The 27,288-nt window shown below is 40.1% G+C and overlaps 1 protein-coding gene across 9 annotated transcripts in view; it reads left to right on the top strand.

Annotated features, from left to right (window-relative positions):
• The first annotated feature begins 808 nt into the window (after positions 1 to 808).
• NSF (N-ethylmaleimide sensitive factor, vesicle fusing ATPase) overlaps positions 809 to 27,288 on the top strand; it is a 160,206-nt gene continuing 133,726 nt past the window's right edge. For 8 of the 9 annotated variants that reach the window (XR_002517891.2, XR_002517890.2, XM_021928364.2 and 5 more), the window contains exon 1: positions 809 to 926. Coding sequence is in view for 6 of the 9 variants with exons in the window: in XM_021928364.2 (XP_021784056.1) it covers positions 915 to 926 (12 nt within the window). In the remaining 3 variants the exon portion in view is untranslated. Of the gene's footprint in view, positions 937 to 27,288 lie in introns of all 9 variants that reach the window. The other variant, XM_021928363.2, reaches the window with a different exon arrangement.

The following is a 27,288-nucleotide window of genomic DNA, read 5'->3' as shown; positions in this document are numbered from 1 at the left end:
ACTGAGTTTTCCAGGCTACACATAAATAAAACTGCCAACGATGACAATTCCAGCAACTAGGAAAACAAGTACGCCTACAAAGAAAAGTGAGAAAATTCATGGAGAATTTGAACTCAGAACCAACTCCTCGGAGCTGATATTTTCTGGGGGAAGCCAGGGAATGCGCGGGGTTTTCTCAACCGCAAGGCCATGTTTAAGAGAGTCTGGAGGCCAGGCGCGGTGGCTCACGCCTGTAATCCCAGCACGTTGGGAGGCCGAGGCGGGCGGATCACGAGGTCAGGAAATCGAGACCATCCTGGCTAACATGGTGAAACCCCGTCTCCACTAAAAAATACAAAAAATTAGCCGGGCGTGGTGGCGGGCGCCTGTGGTCCCAGCTACTTGGGAGGCTGAGGCAGGAGAATGGCGTGAACCCGGGAGGCGGAGCTTGCAGTGAGCCGAGATGGCGCCACTGCACTCCAGCCCGGGCTACAGCGGGGGACCCGGGCGAAACCCCGTCTTAAAAAAAAAAAAAAAAGAGAGAGTCTGGAAGCACAGAGCAAAACGGACATTCGAGGGCGAACAACTGCTGGCAAAGGGATAAGTGATCCGAAGCATTAAAGCCCTTGCGACAAATTCCGGCGCGAACGGCCAGGGGACATGAGACTCGCAGGAGCAGCCCTCGAGCGAGCCGCGGACGGATGCGCGCGCTGGAAACAGAGTCACCTGCCGCCGCCCAGCAGCTCCAGCCAAAATGGCGCCGCCGCTCTGCCCGCCCCGCGCGCGCGCCCTGTGGAGCGAGGACTCCGGGGACGCGCGCGTCCTCACCGCGGCTGCACGCCTGCGCGAGGGCGGGCGGCGGGGGCGCGCGCACGGCGGGGGCGGGCTTTGCCTAACGCAGAGCTGCAGCCGCCTAGCCGGACGTGTCGGCGAAGATGGCGGGCCGGGTGAGTGCCGGTGAGGCTCGAGGCAGGGGCGCCGGGCTCGCGGGCACTCCGGGGTCCAGGAGGCCCCAGGGGAGTGGGAGTGAATCCGAGCAATGGGGCGCGAGGCCAGAGCGGGACTCGAGGGTAGCAGGGGAGCGGTGGCAGAGGATTAGCCCTCCTCAACAACTCCACCCCCCTCGAGGGGAGATGACCCCCTCGTTACCCGCGTCTGCTGCGCCTCAGGTCGTCCTCTCCCATTCCTTGGGGCTTGTTTCCCTTGTCCTCCACATAGCCGCAGGGTCGCGGTCGCCGAAGCCCCTTCTGACTGGCTCTGGGGGTCTTTCCGCACCCCCTTGCGAGGGCTTATTAGGGGGCGCCGGAGTAACTGCCGGGAGCACGTCTGCTGCATTCGGGGCGAGCGGTGTAGGAAGGATCATCAGGAACCCATGTCTGGCTCTTCACAAATTAAAGGTCGTTGGGAAAGAGGAGGGGGTGCCAATGACTTTTAGTGTTAGAGCCCTGCCATCTGGGGGACCTGTCAACTGTCAGGTCAGGCGGGAATTTGCTTTAGCTTGGAGTGAGGATGGATTTGGGCTGTCACGTTTTGTTTTTATGGATGACAGGCGCTTTCAATGCAGCAGGATATGCTGTAGTTTCAGGGTTTTAAATTTACTTCCTCCTTTAGGCTTTAGGGTTGCTGGGTAGGATGGATTTGGCGAGGAGAGATAGAGCTGGTTGAGTGCTGTATTGCAGTCTGCCTTGAGCTAAAAGCTCTCAAGGGATGAGTCCTGCCCAGAGATTACACTGGTTATAAACCTGAGGACATTAACTGCGTCACTGGGGGCGAAAGATGTGCTTGACTGATCTCTTTGTACCAGAATTTTTGAATAAGTTTACATAGATTTATGCATATATGCAAAAGCCCTATCTAAAGGGACTTGTAGGTCATGAGATTCTAGAGTCAGAAGGGATCTTAAAGGTCATTTAGTTTGGCTTCTTTCTCTTCCTTTTCCCCGTGGTCTCTCCTTTTAAGGCTAGTCCTTCTACCAATACTTCAGACCCTATCTGTATATTCATCTGCTCCTTCTTAATATAATCAAGCTTCTTTATCCTAAAACAAACCCTTCCCCCACCCCCACAGCTGTCACCTTTTCCCTTCCCACTTTACAGCAGGAAATTTGATAGAGTTGTCTATATTTATTGTTTTCCATTTGCTTACCACCTACTCACCCCTCAACCTACTGCAGTCTGATTTATGTCCCATCATCCCACTGAAACCTGTCCCTCAACTTAATTGAACTTTTCAATCCTTATTTGATGTCTCAGCAGCTTTTGACGTTGTTGACCATGGCCTCCTCGATGGAAAGCACTCTTTACATGTGTTCTTGGATGCCTAGCTCCTGGTTTGACTCAGACCTCTCTTTTGCGGACTCACCCTCCTCTACTTCGTTATTCATTGCTGGTATTCCTCAAAGGCCATCTTCTCTCAATTTTCTGCTCAGGCAATCTCTTCTAAGCCCATAGCTACAACTGTCTATATGGCAGTGATTCTCAATATTTTACCCCCAGTCCAGACTTGCCCTTTAAGTTTCAGGTTAATACGTCCAACAGCTTATTTAAAATCAAGGCCCCTGAAACTCAGCTTTTTCAATTCCGAACCTAGGATCTTAGCCCACCTAACTTGTGTAGATGCTCCTCAACTTAACGATGGAGTTACCTTCTGATAAACCCATTGTAAGCTGAAAGTATCAGAAGTTGAAAATGCATTTAATACACCCCATCTACCGAATATCATAGCTTAGCCTAGCCTACCTTCCTTACACATCCCCAGAACACTTACATTAGCCTACAGTAGGGCAAAATCATCTAACATAAACCTATATTATAAAATGTTGAATACCTCATGTCATTTATTGCTGTGCTGATAGTGAAAAACAGAATGGTTGTGTAGGTCCTCAAAGTACAGTTTCTGTTGAATGCCTGTCACCTTTGCACTATTGTAAAGTTGAAAAATGTTAAGTGAAACCATTGTAAGTCAGGGACTGTCTGTACCTATTCAGTAAGATAGGAATATCTCACTGAATGATACCGTCATCCACCCAGTTATATAGGCTGGGAATCTGGGGGAGGAAGAGGGTGGGTAACCCTTGATATCTCTCCTCTGCCCTATCCATGTCCTCTGCCCTATACAGAGGTAAAATTTGGTAAAATTTGTCAGTTCTGCTCCTGCCCCCCATAAAGGTGTTTAATTAGGGTCTAAAGACTCTGGTTTGGGAGAATGATTGCTTTAAACTAGATCCAAATCACCCACTGGACTGGCTGGATTGGTCACATGGGTTCTGTCATTTTAACCTAAAAATCTCCTGTCTGTCCACCTTTCCACATCTTCATTTTTACCTCGTTTTCCCAGACTACCATCATTTCTGGTCTGGACTACTGCAGGAAGCTTCCAAGTAGTTTTTTTGTTTTGTTTTGTTTTGTTGTTTTTTTGGTTTTATTTTTGGGACGGAGTTTCGCTCTTGTCACCCAGCGTGGAGTGCAATGGCGCGATCTCAGCTCACTGCAACTTCCGTCTCCCAGGTTCAAGCCATTTTCCTACCTCAGCCTCCTGAGTAACTGGGATTACAGGTGCCCGCCACGACACCCGGCTAATTTTTGTGTTTTTAGTAGAGATGGGGTTTTACCATGTTGGCCAGACTGGTCTCAAACTCCTGACCTCAGGTGATCCACCTGCCTCGGCCTCCCAGAGTGCTGGGATTACAGGCCTGAGCCACCGTGCCCGGCCTCCCAAATAGTCTTCTTAGAGTGTATGGCCCACCTCCGGTTCATTCTGGACACTGACATTGATTGTTCCTTCCCATGCCCATTACTACTTAAACCCCTCCTCAGCAGCATCCCATTACTTTTTAGAGAAAACCAAATCCTTAATGAGGCCTTCAAGACTCTTTGTGGTTCTGCTCCTGCTTCTTTCCACTCTCTCTCTCTTAACTCTCTGTCCTCAGGTTATATGGTAAATGAGCCTTTCAATTCCTTCAGCCTGTAGTTTCTTTTACCGCAAGGTCTTTGCAAGTGGTGTTTCCTTTCTTTGTAACGTTCTTTGCCACAACCATTTACCGCCTACTCAGACATCATTTAGCTACTCAAGGGAGGCCTATTCTGACCCCACATTGTAAGTAAGGATCCTTTGTTATATACCCTTGAAGAACTGTATTCCTCTCCTTAGAGATTTTTTTTTTGGTTACTTTGAGTGTGTGTAATTATTTGCTTCTACCACTTCACCTCAGTGAAAAGCAGAGAACATATAAGTTATTTAGTCATTAGCAACTGCACTTTGTGTACCTTCTGGGACTTAGGTACTCAATACATTTTTGTTGAAAATGAATCAATCTCTGAACACTCTGGTGATAGATGGTGTATTACCCTAAAGCTTGCCCATAATGTCATACAGCTATGTTACGTCTTTGTTATCTGGAGTTCCATGTAACTTTTACACGTAGTTACTATTTCTGCTGTTTAAAGCTATATGGAAGGTGTAAACACAATTTTCCATGTAATAGCTACTCGAGCTATTCGTTTACTTGAATACAGGTTACATATCTCCTCAGATTTTCTATTTTACAAGTTAAACATCCCCCAATTCCTGGCATATTTCATATTCCAAACGCTTAATCATTTAGACTACCTTCCTCTGGAAGTAACCTAATGTTACTGTTTTGTCAGCCTTTCTTCTAAAATGTGCCCAGAGTGGAACACAGTGATCAGAGAAGAGTGTACTTGAGCTATTATTCTCTTGAGATGGACACTACCATTATTCATGCCAGATAAAATTGTATTAACGTTTTTTCTACAGTAAATCACGTTCTTGGCTCATAACTGAGCTTGTACTTAATGAAAACTCACGTTCTTTTAAAATCAGCTCCCTAGCTCCATTCTAGGTTTGGAGCCGTTTTACTGAACCTAAATCAAGACCTTATCCTTTTACAATTCATTTTTTTAGGTCATTGCCTGTCTGCTATTTGTTGAGGTAATCTGGATTCTTAGTTCTTCTCGTGTTAGGAAACATAATAGCTGTCTCTTTCAGTTTGGTTAGCTCTGTAGGTTTAATAATCGTGACTTCTGTTTCTACATTTGAGTTATTGGTAAAGAATAGAATAAGACAGGGTCAGAAATAACCCTTCAGCATATGGTGCCAGTGACCTGTCTCTAGACTGATACCCATTAATACACTTGGGTACTGTTGCTTAAGTACAGATATATCTCATTTAATCCCAACAAAACAACCCTGCAAAGTAGGTAGTATTATCTTTGTTTTTTGCAGAGAGAGAGAGAGAGATTTAGTAACTTGCCAAGTTCACGTAGCCAGCAAGAAGCAGGGTCAGGATTTGAACTCAGATCAGCCTGGTACTGTTACCTAGTTCACTAACTTAGTTACAAGAATGTAATGAAGACTAAGTTTACCTCACCTAGAACTTTTTGGACATAATAATGTTCAGAAACTATCTTCTACCTTTTGGAAAATCTGAACAACTTTGGCCCATCTGATTGTCTATCATTTCTTCTGGTAGCCTTTATTTTCTAGTAATTACTGAGTGATGTTTAGCAAATATAGTTCACCTTGTTGCAATACTTTTATTTGTGCATATTTATGGAGTACATGAAAAATTTTTTACATGTGTATAATGTGTAGTGATCAAGTCAGGGTACATGAGTCCAATATATTAAGTATAGTCATCTACTCAGCTATCAAACATTGAATTTATTCCTCCTATCACTGGATTTTTTTTTTTTTTTTTTTTTTTTTTGAGATGGAGTCTCGCTCCATCGCCCGAGGCTGGAGTGCAGTGGCGTGATCTTGGCTCACTGCAACCTCTGCCTCCCAGGTTCAAGCGATTTTTTTGGTCCCATATGAATGACATTGGTATTTTGATAGGGATTTCATTGAATCTGTAGATTGCTTTGGCAATATGGTCATTTTAATGATATTAATTCTTTCCACAAGCATAGGATTTTTTTTATTTTCTTTCATTAGTGTTTTGTAGTTTTCCTTGTAGAGATCTTTCACTTCCTTAGTTAAATGTATTCGTAGGTTTTTGGTAGCTATTGTAAATGGGATTGCCTTCTTAATTTCTTTCTTGGCTAGATCATTATTGGTGTATAGAAATGCTACTGATTTAAAGGTTTTCTAAACCTACAGATATATAATCAGCAAAGACACAATTTGACTTGCTCTTGTCCAGTTTGGATGCCTTTCATTTCTTTCTCTTGTCTGATTGTTCTGGCTAGGATTTCCAGTACTGTGGTGAATAGGAGTGGTGAAAATGGGCATCCCTGCCTCATTCCAGCTTTTAGAAGAAAGATTTCACCTTTCCTCATTCAGTATGCGTTAGCTCTGGGTTTGTTATATATAGACTTTATTATTTTGAGATGTATTCCTTCTATGCCTAATTTGTTGAGAGTTTTTTTAATCATGAAGGGATGTTGAATTTTATCAGATTTTTGTTGTTGTTGTTGTTGTTGCAATACTCTTTTTTTTTATTTTTTTGAGACAGAGTCTTGCTCTGTCGCCCAGGCTGTAATGCAGTGGCGTGATATCTCGGCTCGCTGCAACCTCCACCCACTGGGTTCAAGCAATTCTCCTGCCTTAGCGTCCCTAGTAGCTGAGATTACAGGCTTGCGCTACCACACTCGGCTAATTTTTTTATTTTTAGTAGAGACGGGGTTTCGCTATATTGGCCAGGCTGGTCTCGAACTTCTGACCTCAAGTGATTTGCCTGCCTCGGCCTCCCACAGTGCTGGGATTACAGGCGTGAGGCACTGTGCCCAGCTATTGCGATACTCTTAATGGATTTTATATTTCCTTTTTGTGGGGGACAGTTTATTTTGAATTCTTGCACTTTTGATTTGGTTAATTTTGGTATTCTGACATCATCTTGTAAGTGGGATTTATATTCACTATGTAATTGAAGTTTTTTTTTGTTATATCACTGTTGCTATTGATAGCACTAGTAACTTGTATGTCTTGCTCTCTCCTTTCTCTGACCAATGAAGCACCGTATATAGTATATCTGGGAAATTGGCTGAAGAATAAAATATGTGATGTTACTCAGTGTACAGTTTATAGGTCATCAGAAGATACCACTACCTTCCCACTACTGGAAAAGAAAAAGAGAAAAGTTTTCCACAGTGCCTGAACTGTTTTGTATGCTTATCTTTTAAAATTGCCAGAAATCTCACTGGAGATTCAGCAGTCCCTTTCTGAAAATATACATACTTTAATGCAAATAAAACCAGTGGATCTCTTTCTTCATAAGTCCTTAAACCCAGTCGAGGTAATCTGTTTTGTAGAGATGGGAGTAAGATAATGTGAAATAGGAACCAACGAGAGAGAACTTTCTTAGGGGTTGAAAGGGGTATGGAAAGATGTTAGAGGTAAAATTTATTGAATCCAGTGTTTTGACTAGGGCAGGCCAGAATATTCAGTATCAGTATCAATATCAGAAGCTTTTGTAGCCTTTGTTTAGAAACCTAGTCATTTGTAACATTTTGTGGGTGAATGACATCGTTACCAAATAAACTTTCAGATGAAACTTTGGAACTCAGGCTGTAAATTGGGGATAGCTCATGTGCGGTACCACAAATCAAAACAAATACTATAAAGTGTTTGGTAATCCATTTCCTAAATGAAAGTTTGACTCTCTAAAGTACATCAACTTTCTGCAGTCTTATATGCAGTAGTTACTGGTTTTGTATATCGCTTTAGTGGATATTTTCAAAAGTATCTTCAAATGCAATGAATTTTAGGAAACAAAGCAATTCTTTAAAGCAGCATTAGATAAACCCAGAGAAATTTATGTATAGGATGATTCTTTTTTCAAGTATTTAAGTTAAGGTGCAGAAGTATAAGGTAAAGTATATTAACCATTGAAAATTCTGGAAGTGGCGGAAGAGTGAACCCTTGCAAATACCTGCATTGGGCAGTACACTAAGAACTTGCTGTAATGCTTTTTAAAGCATCTGTCCTCTGACTGTAGTATTTTAAGTGAAAATTGCTCAGTGAGATACTCTTTCATATTTTAGTACTGATACCCTTAATATTGCTCTGAGAGCTACCTACTGACTTCAGTTTCCTAGTGATTTAAACTTCTAATTTCCAACTTTTTTTTTATAGTGAAAACGAAATATTTCTTATGTAGATGTAACCATTTCTGGAAGCCCTAAGTATTTTTGTATGAGTATAATTCATACACACTTTTAAGAGATTTCAATTATGACAAAAAGTACAGTGAATAACGTATATCCATGTGATTACCACTGAGATTTAAGAAATGTTAACATATTATGATACCTGCTTCAGATATTTATCTTTTAAAAAATAGAACATTACAGCCAGGCACGGTGGCTCATGCCTGTAATCCCAGCACTTTGGGAGACTGAGGCGGGTGGATCACTTGAAGCTAGGAGTTCAAGGCCAGCCTGGACAACATAGCAAAACCCCATCTCCACTAAAAATACAAAAATTAGCGGGCACGATGGCACATGCCTGTAGTCTCAGCTACTCAGGAGGCTGAGGCACGAGAATCAGCTTGAACCCAAGAGGTGGAGGTTGCAGTGAGTTGAAATCGTGCCACTGCACTCCAGCCTGGGCAACAGAGCGAGACTGTTGGTTTGTTTGTTTGTTTAAAGACACTTTTAACCTACCAGTATTGATTTTTGACCTACATTTTTCCTCTTATATTTTATTAGGGCAGCCACAAAGAGCACTTCAATAAAATTCAGCTCAATAACTTTAGGAACCTGATCTCCTTTTCTTTGACTTTAAGCTGAAAGTGTTAATTTCTCACAACTTATGCCTTGTAGATTTGAAACCAAATGAATTAGCATCAGCTGTTTATGAGTAATGCAGGGTATTTTGGTCTTTTGCTAAATTCAGAAAGAACTGCTAAAGTGCTGATAGATTTGCACTAGCCATATAGAACTTTGGTGGAGGAAGAAATGGGAAAATTATTAATTTCAGGTAAGAAATAAGTTAGTCATTTTTGAAATGCAAGAGTCATTTCTTTTTAAAATCACCACATAATAAAGACTTTTAGGGCTGCATTGGTGGGTTTTTTAAAAAGTTGTAAAGTGTTTTCAGTGTTGTGTACTGATAAACATTTTGTAGTTGGTTTGACAAGCAATGAAACTAGCAATTATCACTAATTCTGAGTCTTCCAATGAACCTCTGTGTCAAATTTTTAAATTTAATTATCCTGCCTATTTTTCTCCTAGAGAATAAGTTTGTGGGATGATACAATTTTGTGGGATGGTAGCAGACAGTTCCCATTGCTGAGAATAGAGCCTGGTATGGGGATATTATGATTCCTGAATGATTGAACAAGACATTTGTTTCTGAACATCTTAGTAAATTGTCACTTCTGACAATGTCTGTAGTTTGAATTTTGATATTCTCTGCCAAGCTATTGAATACTCTAAATAATGTTGTTTATTGTGTTATTTAAATCATTAGTATTATAGATCTAGCTTTAAACAGCTGCTGCACTGCAGTCCTTTTTCACAAATCTTTCAATAAATCTACTTATCAATCACCAAATTAACTTAAGTATAAGTTAAATGATGAGATGGACCAAGAGTGTTATTGAAATCTCATTTCCACACGTTTCTTCTCTTCTTTTGTAGAAGGTAATGAAATGAACCTGTCAGTGTTCCTGTTTTATGAAGTTTATTTCTCTTAGTACAGTGATTGTGATAGTGGGTTCTGCAGACCAGCAAATTAGCATTATCTGAGAACTTGTTAGAAAAGCAAATTCTCAGTTCCCACTTCAGGTTGACTAATTTAGAAACCCTGGGGTAGGGCTTAGCATTCTCTATCAGTAAATTCTCCAGGTGATTCTGATGTATGTTAAAGTTGAGAAGCATTCACTGAGTATTTTGAGCTCTCCAATTTAGTTCCTTATAAATTGTTGAAGGTATTTTTTCCAGATTTCTTTCCAAATGTATACTCAACCTTGTTATTGATAGGTTTCAAGGTTATCGTCTTCTTCCCATTACTACCTTCATCTATATCCAATTTTCAAACTTTTAAGAAAGCATAGCTATTTTCCTGCAGTATAGTTAATTAGGTACCCTGACTGACCTTCCCAAATAAACAATTTAAAATTCTAGATAAATTTTTTTTGGAGGGGGGACAGGGTCTTGCTCTGTCACACAGACCAGAGTGCAGTAGTGTGAACATGGCTGACTGCAACCTTAACCTGTTGGACTCAAGCGATCCTCCCACCTCAGTCTCCCGAGTAGCTGGGGCCACGGGTGCACACCACCATGTCCAGCAAATTTTTTTATTTTTTGTGGAGATGGGGTCTTGCCATGTTGCCCAGACTGGTCTAACTCCTGGGCTCGAGCAGTTCTTCCACCTGGGCCTCCCAGTGCTGGGATTACAGGTGTGAGCAGCTGTGCCTGGCAGATAAAATATTTTTTAAGTAAAAACCTTACATGCATGGAGATAGCTGGCTGAAAAGGAAGGAATAATCAGGCCAAAAACTATGTGAAGGTGAAAACCCAGAAATATAAGCCAAGTACTTTTGCCGTGAGGACATTATTTGCAAATGGCTTTACTTGGAAAACCTGGTTAACTTGTGCTTGTGCCTCAAGAAGCCCAGAGAACAGAATATAAAAGTTGGTAGTTTTCTGGTAGAACGTCCTACCTCTACCGGTAAAGATGGTACCCCAAGGGGCTATACATCATAATAAATGAGAACTGGTAATAAACTTACCTTGTCTAAGGATCAGAAAGGAAAATTTCCTGCCTCAAACTTTTGTGGTGATGGGAAGGGTACAGAAATTCCCTGAGAAGTTTTACCCACAAGCTGACCTTCATGCAGGTTTGAATCCTGATTTTATATTACCTGGATGGTATGAAGATCTTAAGCCAGTAATTAAATATAAAAGTGGTACAAGAGTGACGAAGCCTTAAAATGCCTAAGAATGTCTAAAAAGCAGCAAATACAAAGCTTCTTGGGAGAACCCATCTTGATCTTAGGATTTAGAAAATTCCTAAACATAAAGCTGTAAGAAATACGATCTCACATTCACAAAATGCAGAAAGAAATAAGATGCAATGAATGAGAGCAAGCAGAAACAATGAAGAGCAGAATCAGAACCTGCAAAGACTTCACATATTGCAATTAGCAGACACAGATTATAAACACATGTATTTAATATGCTTACAGAAAAAAAAATTTAAATAGGAATAAGGAGCAAGTATACAAAAATGACCAGTGTACAAATTTAATAACAGATTAGACATAGCTAAAGAAAGATTTAGTAAAGTGGATCTGAAAAAATTGCAGTATAGAGGCAAGAAAATGAAAAGTAATAAAAGAGTTAAGAGAATACGGAAGGTAGAGTAAGAAGGTTCAGTCTAGTCAGAATTCCAGGGCCAGGGGAGCAGGGGCATGGAAAAGAATGAAGCAAAGGCAGTATTTGAAGAGATAATGACAGAGAACCGACGAAAAACAACCTACAAATTTAGGAAGCTAAAATATCCTAGAAAGGATAAAAAGAAGAGAAATTCACACCTAAACATTTTTTAAAGAAACTGCATAATACCATAGAGAGGTCTTAAAAGCTGTCAGAGAAAAAAGATATTACCTTCAGGTATTTGGGCTGTCAGCTAATTTCCTGTCTGTAATAGTGAAAGCCATAAGACAGGGAATAATATTTTCCATATGCTTAGAGAAAATAATTGTCAACCAAGAATTGTATATCTTGTGAAGAATGGGGGCAAAATTAGACACTTTAAAACAGACAAATACTGAACGTTGTAACCGTCAAACCTTCCCTACTAGTAGAAATTCGGATCAATTTCTTGAAGGCTAAAAAAAAAAAGTGACCACTGATGTAAAGTCTGAGATTTAAGAAGGATTGAAGAGTAAAGATAATGATAAATTTGTGGATATATTGAAATAAATGTTGGCTTGGCTTTATAAAATGATGTATGCGGAGATTTAAAAAATAGAACTAAATAGGCTGGGTATGGTGGCTCATGCCTGTAATCCCAGCTCTTTGGGAGGCCGAGGCGGGCGAATCACCTGAGGTCATGAGTTTGAGATCAGCCTGACCAACATGGAGAAACGCCGTGTCTACTAAAAATAAAATAAGAAAAAAATTAGCCAGGCATGGTGGCACATGCCTGTGATCCCAGCTACTTGGGAGTCTCAGGCAGGAGAATCGCTTGAACCTGGGAAACAGAGGTTGCAGTGAGCTGAGATCACGCCTTTGCACTCCAGCCTGGGCAACGAGAGCGAAATTCCATCTCAAAAAAAAAGAAAAACTAAATATTTTATAACAATGGCATCTAAATCAAAAGACTGGTTAAAGTGTTTTATGATCTTTATACTGTTGAAGAGAAAGGTAAAGCTATTCAATTAACTTTAGATTTTGATAAGTGTGTGTATTAGTATTTTCAGAGTAACTACTAAAATAATATAAATATTAGGAATAATTTATAGCGGAAAAACAATTTTTAAAAGGCAAGGAAGTAGTGAAAAACATAGAAAAGGTCAGATAAAGAGGAAGCAAAAATAAAATGTAAAAATCAAATCAAATATATGGTGGACTAAATACATCATTCAGACAAAGAATGTCAGATTGGATTATTTAAAAACAAGCAGGCTGGGTGCAGTGGCTCATGCCTGTAAACCCAGCACTTTGAGAGCCTGAGACAGGTGGATCACTTGAGATCAGGAGTTCGAGACCAGCCTGGCCAACATGGTGAAACCCTGCCTCTGCTAAGAATACAAAAATTAACTGGGTGTTGTGGTGCTCACCTTTAATGCCAGCTACTTGGGAAGCTGAGGCAGGAGAATCACTTGAACCCAGGATGCGGAGGTTGCAGTAAGCCAAGATCATGCCACTGTACTCCAGCCTGGGCAACAAAGTGAGATTCCGTCTCAAAAAGTAAATAAATAAAAACAAGCAAAAAAACCTTACTGAAACAACATAAAATCTAGCTATAATTTTCGAGAGAGAGAGCTAATACATATGAATGTAGAAAGATAGAAAGCAAAAGGATGGAAAAAGTCTATCAGGCAAATTCTAACCAAAAGGGAGGTAAACTAGCTATATTAGCATGAGACAATATGATCTTTCAAACAAGAGATAGCTAGAGATAGGTCCCTCGACAATGAGAAAAGGTTTATTTATCCATAAAGGTAAAAACAATTCCAAACTTGTGTGAACCTAATAATTGCCTCAATGTACAAAGAACAAAATGACATAATTGTAAGATGAAATAGACAAATCTACCATGGTGAGGAGTTTCAAAACTCTGTCAGTAATTGAAAAATTAAAAAGACAAAATGGTTACAGCTGAAAATTAAATTAAAAATTCAGTTTCTCAGTTGCAATAGCCACTTTTAAAGTGCTTACTAGTGACATGTGACAATGGCTGCTATATGGCTGCTGTATTGGACAGCATAGAAAGTACTTTTGCACTGCATTAATTTAGAAGACTTAATATAATTAACAATGTTAATAATTGAGGAGTATTGAACACCACATCCAAGGTGCTGATATCTTTATAATATCTGATCATAATGTAGGCAAGGTGGAAATTAATGACAAGAAAAGGCAGAAACATTGAAGACAGGTAAAGATTTCTTTTTTTTTTGAGATGGAGTCTCGCTCTGTCGCCCAGGCTGAAGTGCAGTGGCCGGATCTCAGCTCACTGCAAGCTCCGCCTCCCGGGTTTACGCCATTCTCCTGCTTCAGCCTCCCAAGTAGCTGGGACTACAGGCACCCGTTACCTCGCCCGGCTAGTTTTTTTGTATTTTTTAGTAGAGACGGGGTTTCACCGGGTTAGCCAGGATGGTCTCGATCTCCTGACCTCGTGATCCGCCCGTCTCGGCCTCCCAAAGTGCTGGGATTACAGGCCTGAGCCATCACGCCCGGCCAAGATTTCTTAAACAGAATACAAAAAGCGCTAGATACAAAGGAAAAAAATTGATTAATTGGATTTCATCAAAGACACCGTCTTAGTCTGCTCAGGCTGCAATAACACAATGCTGTAGACTTGGTGGCTTAAACAAGAGAAATGTATTTTCTCACAGTTCCGGAAACTGGAAGTTTGAGACCAGGGTGCCAGTATGACTGTGTTTTGGTGACCACTGTCTTTGTGGCTTGCACACAGGCTTCTTGCCGTGTGTCTGTGCGGCAGATAGACAGCAAGATCTCACCATCTCTCTTCCTTTTCTTATAAAGCCACAGTCCTGTCAGATTAGGGCCCTTCGCTTATGACCTAATTTAACCTCAATTACCTCCTAAAGTCCCTATCTCCAAAATAGTTGGGGTGGGGGAAGCGCCTCAACTAATAAATTTTGGTGGGGGCAGTGGGGAGTGCACATTTCACTCCATAGTAGACGCCACTGAGGAGAAAGAAGAGAATGGGAGAAGGTATTTGAAATACACATATTTGACAGCCGGGCGCAGTGGCTCACGCCTGTAATCCCAGCACTTTGGGAGGCTGAGGCAGGCAGATCATGAGGTTAGGAGATCCAGACCATCCTGGCTAACACGGTGAAACCCTGTCTCTACTAAAAATACAAAAAATTAGCCAGGCATGGGGTCAGGCGCCTGTAGTCCCAGCTACTCAGGAGGTTGAAGCAGGAGAATGGCGTGAACCTGGGAGGCGGAGCTTGCAGTGAGCCAAGATCACGCCACTGCACTCCAGCCTGGGCGACAGAGCAAGATTCTGTCTCAAAAAAGAAAAAAGAAATACATGTATTTGACAAGGACTTGTACCTGGAATATATAAAGAACTACAAATCAAGAATAAAAAGAAAGGACAGAAAGCCAATGGAAAAATGAACAAAGGATTCAAACAGGCATTTCACAAAGAACTTACCTGTAACATATGTTAAATGCTCAACCTCATTAGTCATCAGATAAACACAAGTTAAAACCTCAGGGAAATGTTATTCCACACCCACCAGAAAGTTAAATTAAGAACACATTGTCATGACAATTCTGGGTTTGATTTTGTTTTGTTTTGTTTTTTTGAGATGGAGTCTTGCTCTGTTGCCTGGCTGGAGTGTAGTGGTGCGATCCTGGCTCACTGCAACCTCTGCCTTCTGAGTTCAAGTGATTCTCCTGCCTCAGCCTCCCGAATAGGTGGGATTATGGGCACCTGCCACCACGCCCAGCTAATTTTTGTATTTTAGTAGAGATGGGGTTTTGCCATGTTGGCCAGGCTGGTCTCGAACTCCTGATCTCAAGCGATCCACCTGCCTCGGCCTCCCAAAGTGCTGGGATTACAGGTGTAAGCCTCCGCGCCTGACCTGTCATGGCAATTCTAAGTGGTGATGAGGATGTGCAGCAGCTGGAGCTGATGAAAATACATGAGCACAACCTCTTTGGAAAACTAAAAGAATTCCCTAAAACTGAGAGTAGGCAGGATGCCGTGACCCAGCACTTATACTCCTGGGGGTGGGAGGAGTGAATATATTTCTATTCATGATTTCTATCTCTGATGACAGAAATTAAGCTAGTGGGTATCTGCGGTTGAGTAGAAGGATAATGACTAGGAGCGGGCAGTATGGGATGCTGGTAATGTCCTCTTCACCTAACTGTTGGTTACCCTGGGTGTGTTCACTTTGTAGAAATTCATTGAGCCAAACACATATAATGTATGCACTTTTCTGTATATATGTTTTTCTTCAATAAAAACTTGATTTAAATAATGTTCTTTTTCTTAAACTGGGTAGCAGGTTTATGGTGTTTTATGTGTTACCTATATTTTATACATATTTTATTCCTGTTCAGTGTTCAAAAAAATATAAAAAGTGGTAACTGCTTTGTTGTTAATTTGAGCATCTCCTGCACCTAGCACAGTGCCTGGGACATTATAAATATTTATCAAATATTTGTTCTATGGAACAGAAGTAGGCTAGTAATTTCTTTTTGCTTTCTAACAGCTGATTTTTGACTCAATTATTTGTAAATATGATTTCTACTCAGTTATTTCTAAATAATATGTAAATACTGTGTTTATATTTATTAGCAAGCTGAATTTGTTAAATGAGAAACCTCTCAATATTAAGGACACATCATAAATTATTAGCATGCTGTGTTATAGTGACTAAAAGTAGCATCAACAATTTAGATAAGTATAGTGTGGCCTTATGGATGTAAGTCAATACATCATGCAGCATTGAAGATGTGCAGTTTAGTAGACCTTCTAATAATCTCGGGTGTCTCACTGTTTCTTTTTTCTTTTTCTTTTTTTTTTTTTTTTGAGATAGGTATCACTTTGTCACCCAGTCTGGAGTGCAGTAGCATGATCAGGGCTCACTGTAGCCTTGACCTCCTGGGCTCGAACCTCTCACCTCAGCCCCCTTAATAACTGGGATTACTGGTTTGTGCCACCAAGCCAGGTTAATTTTCTTTTCTTTTCTTTTTTCTTTTTCTTTTCTTTTCTTTTCTTTCTTTTTTGTAGAGTTTGGGTCTCACTATGTTGCCCAGGCTGGTCTTGAACTCCTGGCCTCAAATGATTCTCCCTCCTTGGCCTCCCAAAGTGTTGAGATTATAGTTTGAGCCACCGCACCCAGCCTTACTGTTTTTTTCAGTTGTTTCTGAACAACTGGAATCTCAGCTATCTTTTTCCATTAAATCCCGTGTTCATTCCTCCGTACCATGCTGCTGCTTGCCCGTTTTTGCATTTCTCCTTTCTGCTTTCCTGAACATCCTGAGTTGTACTGGACTGGCATTCCCTTGTTGGGACAGGGGAGAGGCTCTAGGCCTTGGATCCTTGTTCTGATTCCTTCTCCAAAGAGTTTTCCCTTTTTCTTCCCCTTTCAAAACAACATAAGTGCAAAAGCTTTGTCAGGATGTCAGGAATTTAAAAAGCTTCAGAAACATTTTGATTCATTTAACATTACTCTGAAACTTTTTAGAGTAAGAGTACCAAGTCACTGAATAAGACAATCTTGAAATTAAATGATATTTTACAGTTTTGAAAACACCTTCACAGATCTTTTCTTATTAGATTCTCAGAGCAACCTTATGAGTTGGCACTGTCAAAATTCAGTTCAACAAACAAAATCCAACTAACAGAAAAATTCACAGCTAACATCATATTTAATGGTTGAAGACTGAAAGCTTTCCCACTTAAGATGAAAACAAGACAAAGATGCTCTCGCCACTCCTATTCAACACTCTATTGGCGGTTCTAGGTGGGGCAGTTAGGCAGGAAAAAGAAAAGACATTTATATCAGACAGAAATAAAACTATATTTACAGATGACATGATCTTATATGTAGAAAAATCCTACAGAATTTACCAAAAACAAAATTGGAACTAATAAATGAATTCAGCAAAGTTGCAAGGTACAAGATTATTATCTAAAAATCAGTTGCATTCCTATATGCTAGCTATGGATAATCTGAAAATGAAATAGAAAAAACATCTATTTATAATAACATCAGAAAGAATAAAATACTTATGAATAAAGTTAACCAAAGAAGTGTAAGGTTTGTACACTAAAAAACAGAAAACATGTTGAAGGAAAGTAGAGAGCTAAATAAATTGAAAGACGTCCTGTGTTCATGGCTTGGAAGACTTAATATTGTTAAGATGGCAATGCTACCCAGATTTATCTACAAATTTAATGCAATCCCTGTCACAGTTCAACTGCCTTTTTCCTGAAAATAGACAACCTGATCTTATAATTTGTATGGAATTGTAGAGCCATATTTGCCACAACAATCTTGAAAAAAAGAGAACAAAATTGTAGGACTCATACTTCCTGATTTCAAAACTTACTGCAAAACTACAGTAATCCAGATGGCATGTCACTGGCATGAGGAGAGTCATGTAAACCAATGGAATACAATTTAGAGTCCAGAAATAAACCCATACATTTATGGTCAGTTGATTTTGACCAGGGTGCCAAGATCATTAACTGGGGAAAGAATAATCTTTTCAACATATGTTGCTGGGGCAACTGGATATCTACATGTAAAAAAATGAATTTGGATCCCTGCCTCACATCACATGCGAAATTAACTCAGAATGGATCAAAGACCTAAACCTGTTAAGTTCTTAGAAGGAAACATAGGTGAAAATCTGTATGACCTTGGATTAAATGGTGATTTTTGAAGATATAAAACAAAAACACAAGCAGTGAAAGAAAAACGTAGATAAACTGGACTTCGTTAAAAACTTTCATGCATCAAAGGACACTGTAGAATGAAGACAACTCACAGAATGGGGGAAAATATTTGCAAATTATATCTCTGATAAGTATACATATTTTATATATATTGTTTATATCCCGAATATGCAAAGAACCCTTTCAACTCAACAAAGATAAGACAGTGCAATTTAAAAATGGGCAAAGCATTTGAATAGAATAGACATTTCTCCAGAGAAGATGTACAAATGACTTAGAAGCACATGACAAGATCTTCAACATCATAGTCTGTAGGGAATTACAAATCAAAACCACAGTGAGAGATAACACTTTACATCCTCTAGGATGGTCATACTATTTTTTTTTTAAGACAGTAACAAGTTTTGGTAAGGAAGTAGAGAAACTAGAGCCTTCATTGCTGATGGAAATGTAAAATGATGCAGTTACTGCACAAAAGTTTTGCAGTTCCTCAAAAAAACTAAACATAGAATGACTCAGCAATTCTACTCCTGGGTATAGACCCAAGAGAATTGAAAACATATGTTCATACATTAACTTGTACATACATTAACAAGTGGCATTATTTATTCATATTTGCCAAAAAGTGGAAGCAACCCAAATGTCCATCAGTGGATGAAATGATAAATAAAATGTGGCATATCCATACAATGAAATCTTATTCAGCCATAAAAAGGAATGCAGAAGCCAGGTGCAGTAGCTCTCAAGCGTAATCCTATTGCTTTAGGAGGTCACAATGGGAGGATTGCTTAAGGCCAGGAGTTCAAGACCGGCCTGGGCAACATAGACCCAGTCTCTACAAAATAAATAAATAAAAATAATGAAATAACTATCACATGCTACAACATGAACCTTGAAAACATTGTGCTAAGTGAAAATCCAGTCACAAAGATGACAAATTGTGTGATTCTGCTTACATGAAATGTCCACAATAAGCAAATTCATAGAGACAAAGTAGATTAGTGGTTGAGAAGGAATGAAAGAAGGGATGAATTGAGACTAACTGCAAGTAGAGACAGAGTTTCTTTTTGGGGTGATGGGACTGTTCTGGAATTAGATAGTGGTTATGGTTGTACAACATAGTGAATATACTAAAAACCATTCAAAGGCTGAGTGCAGTGGCTCATGCCTGTAATCCCAACACTTTGGGAGACCCAGGTGGGAAGATTGCTTCAGGCCAGGAAGTCAAGACCAGCCTGGGCAACACAGGAAGACCCTGTTTCTAAAAAAAAAAAAAAAAAAAAAAAAATTTAATTACCTGAGTGTGGTGGTGTGTGTCTGTAGTCCCAGCTACTTTGGAGGCTGAGGTGGGAAGATCACTTGAGCCTAGGAATTCGAGGTTACAGTGAGCTGTGATTGTGCCACTGGGCTCCAGCCTGAGTGATAGAGCATGACCCTGTCTCTCAAAACAAAACTCTCCAAAAAACAAAAACCACCCAAGTATACGTTTTAAATGATTAATTTTATATTATATGAAATATATCAGCCGGGCGCAGTGGCTCACGCCTGTAATCCCAGCACTTTGGGAGGCCGAGGTGGGCAGATCATGAGGTCAGGAGATTGAGACCATGCTGGCTAACATGGTGAAACCCCGTCTCTACTAAAAATACAAAAAATTAGCCAGGGCGTGGTGGCACATGCCTGTAGTCTCAGCTACTTGGGAGGTTGATGCAGGAGAATTGCTTGAATCTGGGAGGCAGTAAGCCGAGATCACGCCACTGCACTCCAGCCTGGGCAACAGAGTGAGACTCTGTCTTTAAAAAAAAAATATATATATATATATATATGTGTGTGTGTGTGTCAAAAATGGCAATGAGAACTCCATTAACATTTATTGTATAATCCCTGAGTGGTGCAGGAGAATCAGAGCTTAGAATCTTGTGAGGAAGGCATGGTACTTAAATAAGTCTAATGTAAGGCAGCTTGTAATAAGTAGTACAAAGACAGCTGAAAAAGCACAAAGGAGATACTCAATTTTACTAGGAACCAGGGAGTTTCATAAACTTGGCTTTGCAAGGTGGGAAAGATTTTCACAGGTGGAAGGGGTTTGAAATAGGGAATTCAGTCAAAAGGAATAGTGTGAGTGAAGGAATGGAGTTTGGAATGTGAGGTACATGGGGTTAGGGTGGGGTGTTGAGGTAGATGACGCAGAAAAATAAAGATGAATCTTGCATAGGTGACTGTGAGTAGCATACTAAGGAGTTTGGGCTTTATTACTTAGGAATCATATTTTTAGTCTCAGGTCATGTCTGCTGGCGGAGGGAAGGCTGAGTTGGAGGAGAACAAAAGTTAGAACCAGGGACACCGGTTATTACCATTGCAGTTTTTTAGGAGAGGTGATATAGCTGAACTAGGTTACGGTTGTGAGACTGGAAGGGAGGCACATCCGAGTGAGTGCAGTAGACTTAGTAGACTCTTGGTTGTTTATGTGTGCATTCTGGGGATAGGCAGTGAAGGGAAGAATGACCCTGAAATCTTGAATTTAATGACTTGAAACGATAATGATGATATTAACAGAAGAGGAACACAGCAAGACAAACAAATGAAAAAGTGAATACTGAGGAGAAGGAGGTACCACTGTATTTGGCATTTAGTCATTGGTGATTTTGAAGACAGCAATTACAGTAAAGTGGCTGCTGGAAAGGATTTCAGAGAATGGTTGAAGAAGATAGCCATAGGATGAGAACATGGAAGTCAAGGAAGGAGACTTGAAAGGTTTGGTAATAAAGGGAAGAAAGAAAAGGTTGCTAGTTTGAAGTGAGTTAAAAGAATTAGAGAGTAGAATTAAAATAGAATTATGGGATTTTTACTTTTTTAGTGACCCGTGAGAGGCTTACTGGCAGTGTGCCAAGATTCAAGAGAGCAAAGATTGGGCAGGGTGGTAGTGATGGGATAGCCGGGCGTGGTAGCTTACGCCTGTAATTCCAGCATTTTGGGAGGCTGAGGTGGGCGGATCACTTGAGGTCAGGAATTCGAGACCAGCCTGGCCAACATGGTGAAACCTGTCTCTACAAAAAATACAAAAATTAGCCGGGTGTGGTGGCGGTTGCCTGTAATCCCAGCTACTTTGGAGGCTGAGGCAGGTGAATTGTTTGAACCTGGGAGGTGGAGGTTGCAGTGTGCCAAGATCGAGCCACTGCACTAACTCCAGCATGGGTGACAGAGTGAGACTCCATCTCAAAGAAAAAGACAGGGGAGGGAGCCTTCTGCCTCTTTAACCATTTGAGATGCATGTCCTGAGATGCTTCTGTGAAGTTAAGAATATTAATTTTTTGATATGAATCTGACAAAACTAGACATCAAAATATGCCATATATGGTAATTAAAACAATGTAGTACTAGTACAGAAATCAGATAGTTAATGAAGTAAAACAACCAACCTAGAAATAGAAGCAGATATACCTGAAAACTTCACATACGAGATTTAAAATCAGTGTGGAAAGCTGGAAATCACCCATAATTTCATTTTACAGTCAGTTGTTTTTCACGTTTTGGTGTGTTTCCATTTAGTTGGTTTGCTATACTTTAAAAAAAAATGATGCTGTAGGCTGAGCGTGGTGGCTAACACTTGTAGTCTCAGCACTTTCGGAGGCTGAAGCAGGCGGATCACATGAGGTCAGGAGTTCGGAACCAGCCTGGCCAACCTGATGAAACCCCATCTCTACAAAAATTACAAAAATTAGCCTGGCGTGGTGGCGCTTGCTTGTAGTCTCAGCTACTCGGGAGACTGAGGTGGGAAGATGGCTTGAGCAAGGGAAGCAATGGTTGCAGTGAGCTGAGATGGCGCCCCTGCACTCCAGCCTGGGTGATAGAGCCAGACCTTGCCTCACACACATACATCAAAAAAAACTGTAAAGTAAAATTTCTATATACAATTCTGTGATATGAACCCTACGTCAGTGTGTTACGAGAATTTTGATCCTTATATGATATATATAATCAAGTGCAGGTATGTTGTAGTTTACAGAACCATTACTTTGAAACAGGACCTTTAGGTTGCTCCTAATTCATCACTGTTAAAATAATGCTGTAGGGAACAAATTATACATAAAAGTTTTCTATATTTGAAATGATTTTTGTGAGACAAACTTTATTTATTGTAAAAACAGTTACAGCAGTTCAGAATTGTGAAGAGTGAAGGTGTTCCCTTCACATCTTCTTGTCTTTCTCCTTGGTGGTAACCACTGTTAACAGTTTAGTGTGTGTCTTTTTAAGTTTAGTTTTTATTTTTTTGTAGAGACAGGGTCCTGCTTTGTTGCCCAGGCTGGGGTGCTGTGGTGTGATCATAGCTCACTGCAACCTCATACTCCTGGGCTCAAGCAATCCTCGCACTTCAGCCTCCCAAGTAGTTGGGACTACCGGCATGTGCCACCATCCCCGGCTAATTTATATACCTTTTGTAGAGACAGGGTCTCACCATGTTGCCCAGGCTGGTCTGGAACTCCTGGACTCAAGCGATGCCCCTGCCTTGGCCTCCCAAAGTGTTGGGATTACAGGCATGAGCCACTGCACCTGGACTAGTTTCTTTTGAATTTCTGAGTAGTATTCAATTTTATGGCTCTCCTATAATTTCTTCATTCATCTTTTGGTAGACATTTGTGTTGTTTCCATTTTTAGGCTATTATGAGTACAGCTGTTGTGAACATTTGTGTGCGTGTCTTTGTGTGGATGTATTTTCATTTCTTTCAACTAAAAACCTAGGGGTGCACTTGTTGGGTCACATTAACTTTGTAGAAACTGTGTTGCATCTTTGCCAGTATTGAATGTTGTCAGCCTTTTATATTTTTCTTTGCATGCTTTTCCCCCCAAAAGACCAAAATGGGAATTGTTTTTCTTTTCATTATAAACTTGTAAAGGAATTCTAAAGTTCTAAGGGATGCCAGGCAGGAGGTTCATCTATGTGAACAGTTATTAGTTTGAGATAGAGAATGTCAAGGATATCCCTAAAGGCTCTTCAAGAGATAACTATAGGACATGTAAGTTTAACTTATTTCTACCCCATCACTTCTAGTCCCACGTGACTTCAGAATTTTAAGAGAAGTTATTGTTATAGGAATATGTAGCACAGAGGGATTCCATAGGCCTGAAGATTAGTACTGATGGCCTTCCTTGCGCTATTCTAGGCCAGTACTATCCGATGAAACTTTCTGCAGTGATCTAGCCGCATGTGGCTCTTGAAACATAGGGCTAGTGCAACTGAAGAATTGAATTTAACTAAATTAATTTTAATAGTGAAATATGTGTAGTGATTTCTTTGCTGAACAGTGTAGTTCTGAAATGTTATTTTTCAGGAAAGATCCTCTAACAAGAAATAGTTGAGTGAGACATGTTAGCTGAGCTGGCCCTGGGGCAGGTTTGTGTTTTCAGTCCTTCCCTTTCCTGTGACAGAAGTGAAACCAAAGCCTAGAGCACCACAGAGGAAGAACCAGTGGATTCATAAGGGTGACAGTTCAGGTAGAGGAAGCTCTTTTGTTCAGATGCCACACTCTTTATTTTTCTTTCTGTTTATTTTGCCCTATTAAATTATTTGGTAAAGAGTAAAGCCTACTTTAATCCAGTTTTTTAAGTGGACCTTTGGACGAAAGTATGTGATTTAAATTCCAAAACTGTGCAGTGTTGTCCAGAAGAGTCCTGATTAAATCCCCCCAGTTTCTTTGATGAAGATAAGCAAATAATCTTTCTGCACATGAAAGGCTTTCAAGTAAGTAATGATGTAATTACCTCACTAAAGTTTCCATTAAAGGTTTGTTGAAATTTTCATTCTTTATAGTAGCAATGAGTTTATAAGTTTTGACATTTTAAGTTGTTATAATGAAGACATTTCTATACCCTTCAGATGGCTAAATGTTCTAATAACTCAACATATAAAATGCCTGTCAGTTTTATATTTTCATTTCTTTTTTTTTTTTTTTTTTTGAACAGTCTCGCTCTGTCACCCAGGCTGGAGTGCAGTGGCACAATCTCAACTCACTGCAACCTCCGCCTCCTGGGTTCAAGCAATTCTCCTGTATTAGCCTCCGGAATAGCTGGGACTACAGGCACACACTGCCATGCCCGGCTAATTTTTTGTATTTTAGTAGACATGGGGTTTCACTGTGTTACCCATGCTGGTCTTGAACTCCTGAGCTCAGACAGTCCTCCCACCTTGGCCTCCCAAAGTGCTGAGATTATAGGCGTGAGCCACCACGCCCGGCCTTTACTTTCATTTCTTCACAGCTGCATGGCTATAGTGGTTGGCTTTCATTATTGTTTCCTAGGGGCAAGGTCAGTGTTAGAAAAATTGTGGAATTTTCCGTTGACATTGCTGTGGTGAGTAGACAGCTACTATTTATAGAGACTTATACTTTGTTGAAAAAATGAGATGCCCTGCTTGGCTTACCATAAAAACACAGATGCTTCTGGATTCCAGTAGGGAGGCCTTTTGTTCACAGCATCTGTTTTGGTTGGCCAGCCAGATGACTTCTGTGGATTTTCTCACTCCTTTTGAAGGACACTTGACAAATAAACAAGTTTATAAATGAGTTAGCATTTTATAAATTTATTTTATTACTTTAGCTATATAGTTCTGTGAAATATTTTGAACTCTTAGGTCATTTTAGCTCAATTTTCTCACTTCCTAAATAACCTTGAGACGATCAGTCCTTTGTTAATTGTTTATTCTGCAGTTGAGACAGGTTTGTATTGATCTATAAATTTTTGTGTTCAACAAACGTTTAATAAGTACTCAGTGTGTACTAGGCCCTGTACTAACACTGGGAACTACAGATGTGAGCAAGATATAGTCTCAGTCTTTGAGAAGTTTAGTGTCTTATATGCAATGCAAACATGTAGACAGATGATAAAAATATAGTTGAGTGCTTCCATTTGAAGTTTATTTCATCAGTTTAATGGGAAGGGGCAGGTGTCTAGGAATGCCTTCCAGAAAAAGCAATGTCTAAGTGGAGAATTGTAGAGTGAGTGGGAGTTGTCCAGGGACGGAGCAGGGGTTAGCAGGGGAGATTATATAAAAGAAAGAAGCTTGCAGGTGAAAACGACCCTGGGAAAGTAGAAACTGAAAAAGTTCAGTACATTTCTGTCAGATGGCTGATCAAGCTGTGACTTTGGGCAAAATGCTATCAACATTTGTTGAACACAGAAATGCTGTCTCTTTCACAAAGCAGACTTGTGACCTAGACTTTATTCATCTCGTGCTCAATTAGTGATTTCCAAACATTTATCATGAATTTCATAACTAAAAAATGTTTTGATTATGTACCCTCATGTATTGATTATATGACAATATTTATTTATAGATGATACGTAGTACTCAAAGTTATATACATAGTAGAACATGTATAAAAAAAGGGATGAGCTAAAGATGACAGGTACAATATTCTCATAGTATTAATTTTACTAAAAACACAGAAAGTAGGCCAGGTGTAGTGGCTCACGCCTGTAATCCCAGCACTTTGGGAGGCTGAGGCAGGCAGATCACTTGAGTTCAGGAGTTTGAGACAAGCCTGACCAATATAGCGAAACCCTGTCTCTACTAAAAAAATACAAAAAATTAGCCCGGATGTGGTGGCACGTGCCGGTAGTCCCAGCTACTTGGGAGGGTGAGGCAGGAGAATTGCTTGAACCCGTGAGGCAGAGGTTACAGTGAGCCGAGATCATGCCACTGCACTCCAGCCTGGGTTACAGAGCAAGACTCCATCTAAAAAAAACAAAAAACAAAGAAACCCAGAAAGTAAAGTGGTACATCATTATTCTTTAAAATCTTTGTTTAATATTATGTGATACAGCTGCTCAGAGGGCTGTTGCTAAAATCAGTTTATTTTGATACTTTAATGGCAGTCAAAGCCTGGAACAAAATGGAGGAATTTGGCTGTACTTTCTAAATCATATTCTTTTTTCTCCAGACTTTTTCACCATTTATAGAAGTGCTTTATTGAAATGTGGCTGGTAAATTTCCATCTATTAGTTTTTCTTGCAGATTAATAAAAATATATTATAGTTTTATTGTGCTAATAAATGGATTCCAAAAGTCACTGTAAGTCTTCATTTGGAAGATACTTTAAAAAGTTGTAGAATATTCTGTTTCTGACTTTATAAAGCATGAAGATATGAGATTTTGGTATCTTTATTTTTTAGATTATATATATTGTTTCAACAGCAGAATCACTTAGCAATGGAAATGTTTCCAAATATCCAATTTTGAAATGCTCTATTAGGAAAGAATTTTTCTCTCTCTCTCTCTTTTTTTTTTTTAGAGACGAAGTCTAGCTCTTATCCCCCAGGCTGGAGTGCAATGACGCCATCTGGGCTCACTGCAACCTCTGCCTCCTGGGTTCATGCAATTCTCCTGCCTCAGCCTCCTGAGTAGCTGGGATTACAGGTGTGCATCACCATGCCTGGCTAATTTTTTTATTTAAAGTACAGATGGGGTTTCACCATGTTGGCCAGGCTGGTCTCGAACTCCTGACCTTAGGTGATCTGCCCGCCTCAGCCTCCCAAAGTGCTGGGATTACAGGTGTGAGCCACTGCGCCTGGCCGATTTTTTTCTCTTTTTCTTTTTTCTGGAAAAGCTGAAAAGAATTTTGACATGTCGCTAAATATTTTTATTTTGTAGGGGCAGAATGAGTTTTTTTGTTTTTTAATATCTTCTTGGTAGCATACTACTTATAACCTCTTCAGAAATATTTAGCAAGTTTGGAACTCTAATCTTTTTATTTTTAAAAAATTGTGTAACTCATCTACATTTAACAAATCTTTTAAGTACGTTTCTTGTGGTGACTAGTGAATCTGTATGGATTTAAAAACAAAAAAAAGATTATGAGGCCAAGGCAGGTGGATCACTTGAGGCCAGGAGTTTGAGACCAACCTGGCCAACATGGTGAAACCCCATCTCTACTAAAAATACAAAAATTAGACGTGGTGGTGCACAACTGTAGTCCCAGCTACTCTGAGCTGAGATTGCGCCACTGCACTCCATTCTGGGTGATAGAGCAAGACTCTGTCTCAAAAAAAAAAAAAAAAAAAAAAAATCGGTGTCTACTTCCTATCTCCCAGAGTAGAGTAGAGGAAGATTCTATATTGATACAATTAACCTCAGTGACATCTGAGGTACCTTGTTCTGACTTAATTACAGCAATAGTTTACCTGTGAATGAAGCCGTTAAAGGCTTTTGTATCAGATGCTATC

The sequence above is a fragment of the Papio anubis genome, chromosome 17 (genome assembly GCF_008728515.1).
Source record: "Papio anubis isolate 15944 chromosome 17, Panubis1.0, whole genome shotgun sequence".
In the NCBI taxonomy this organism is placed as follows: Eukaryota; Metazoa; Chordata; class Mammalia; order Primates; family Cercopithecidae; genus Papio; species Papio anubis.
Note: the sequence above shows the minus strand (reverse complement) of the source record. Positions and strands in the feature narration are given on the sequence as shown.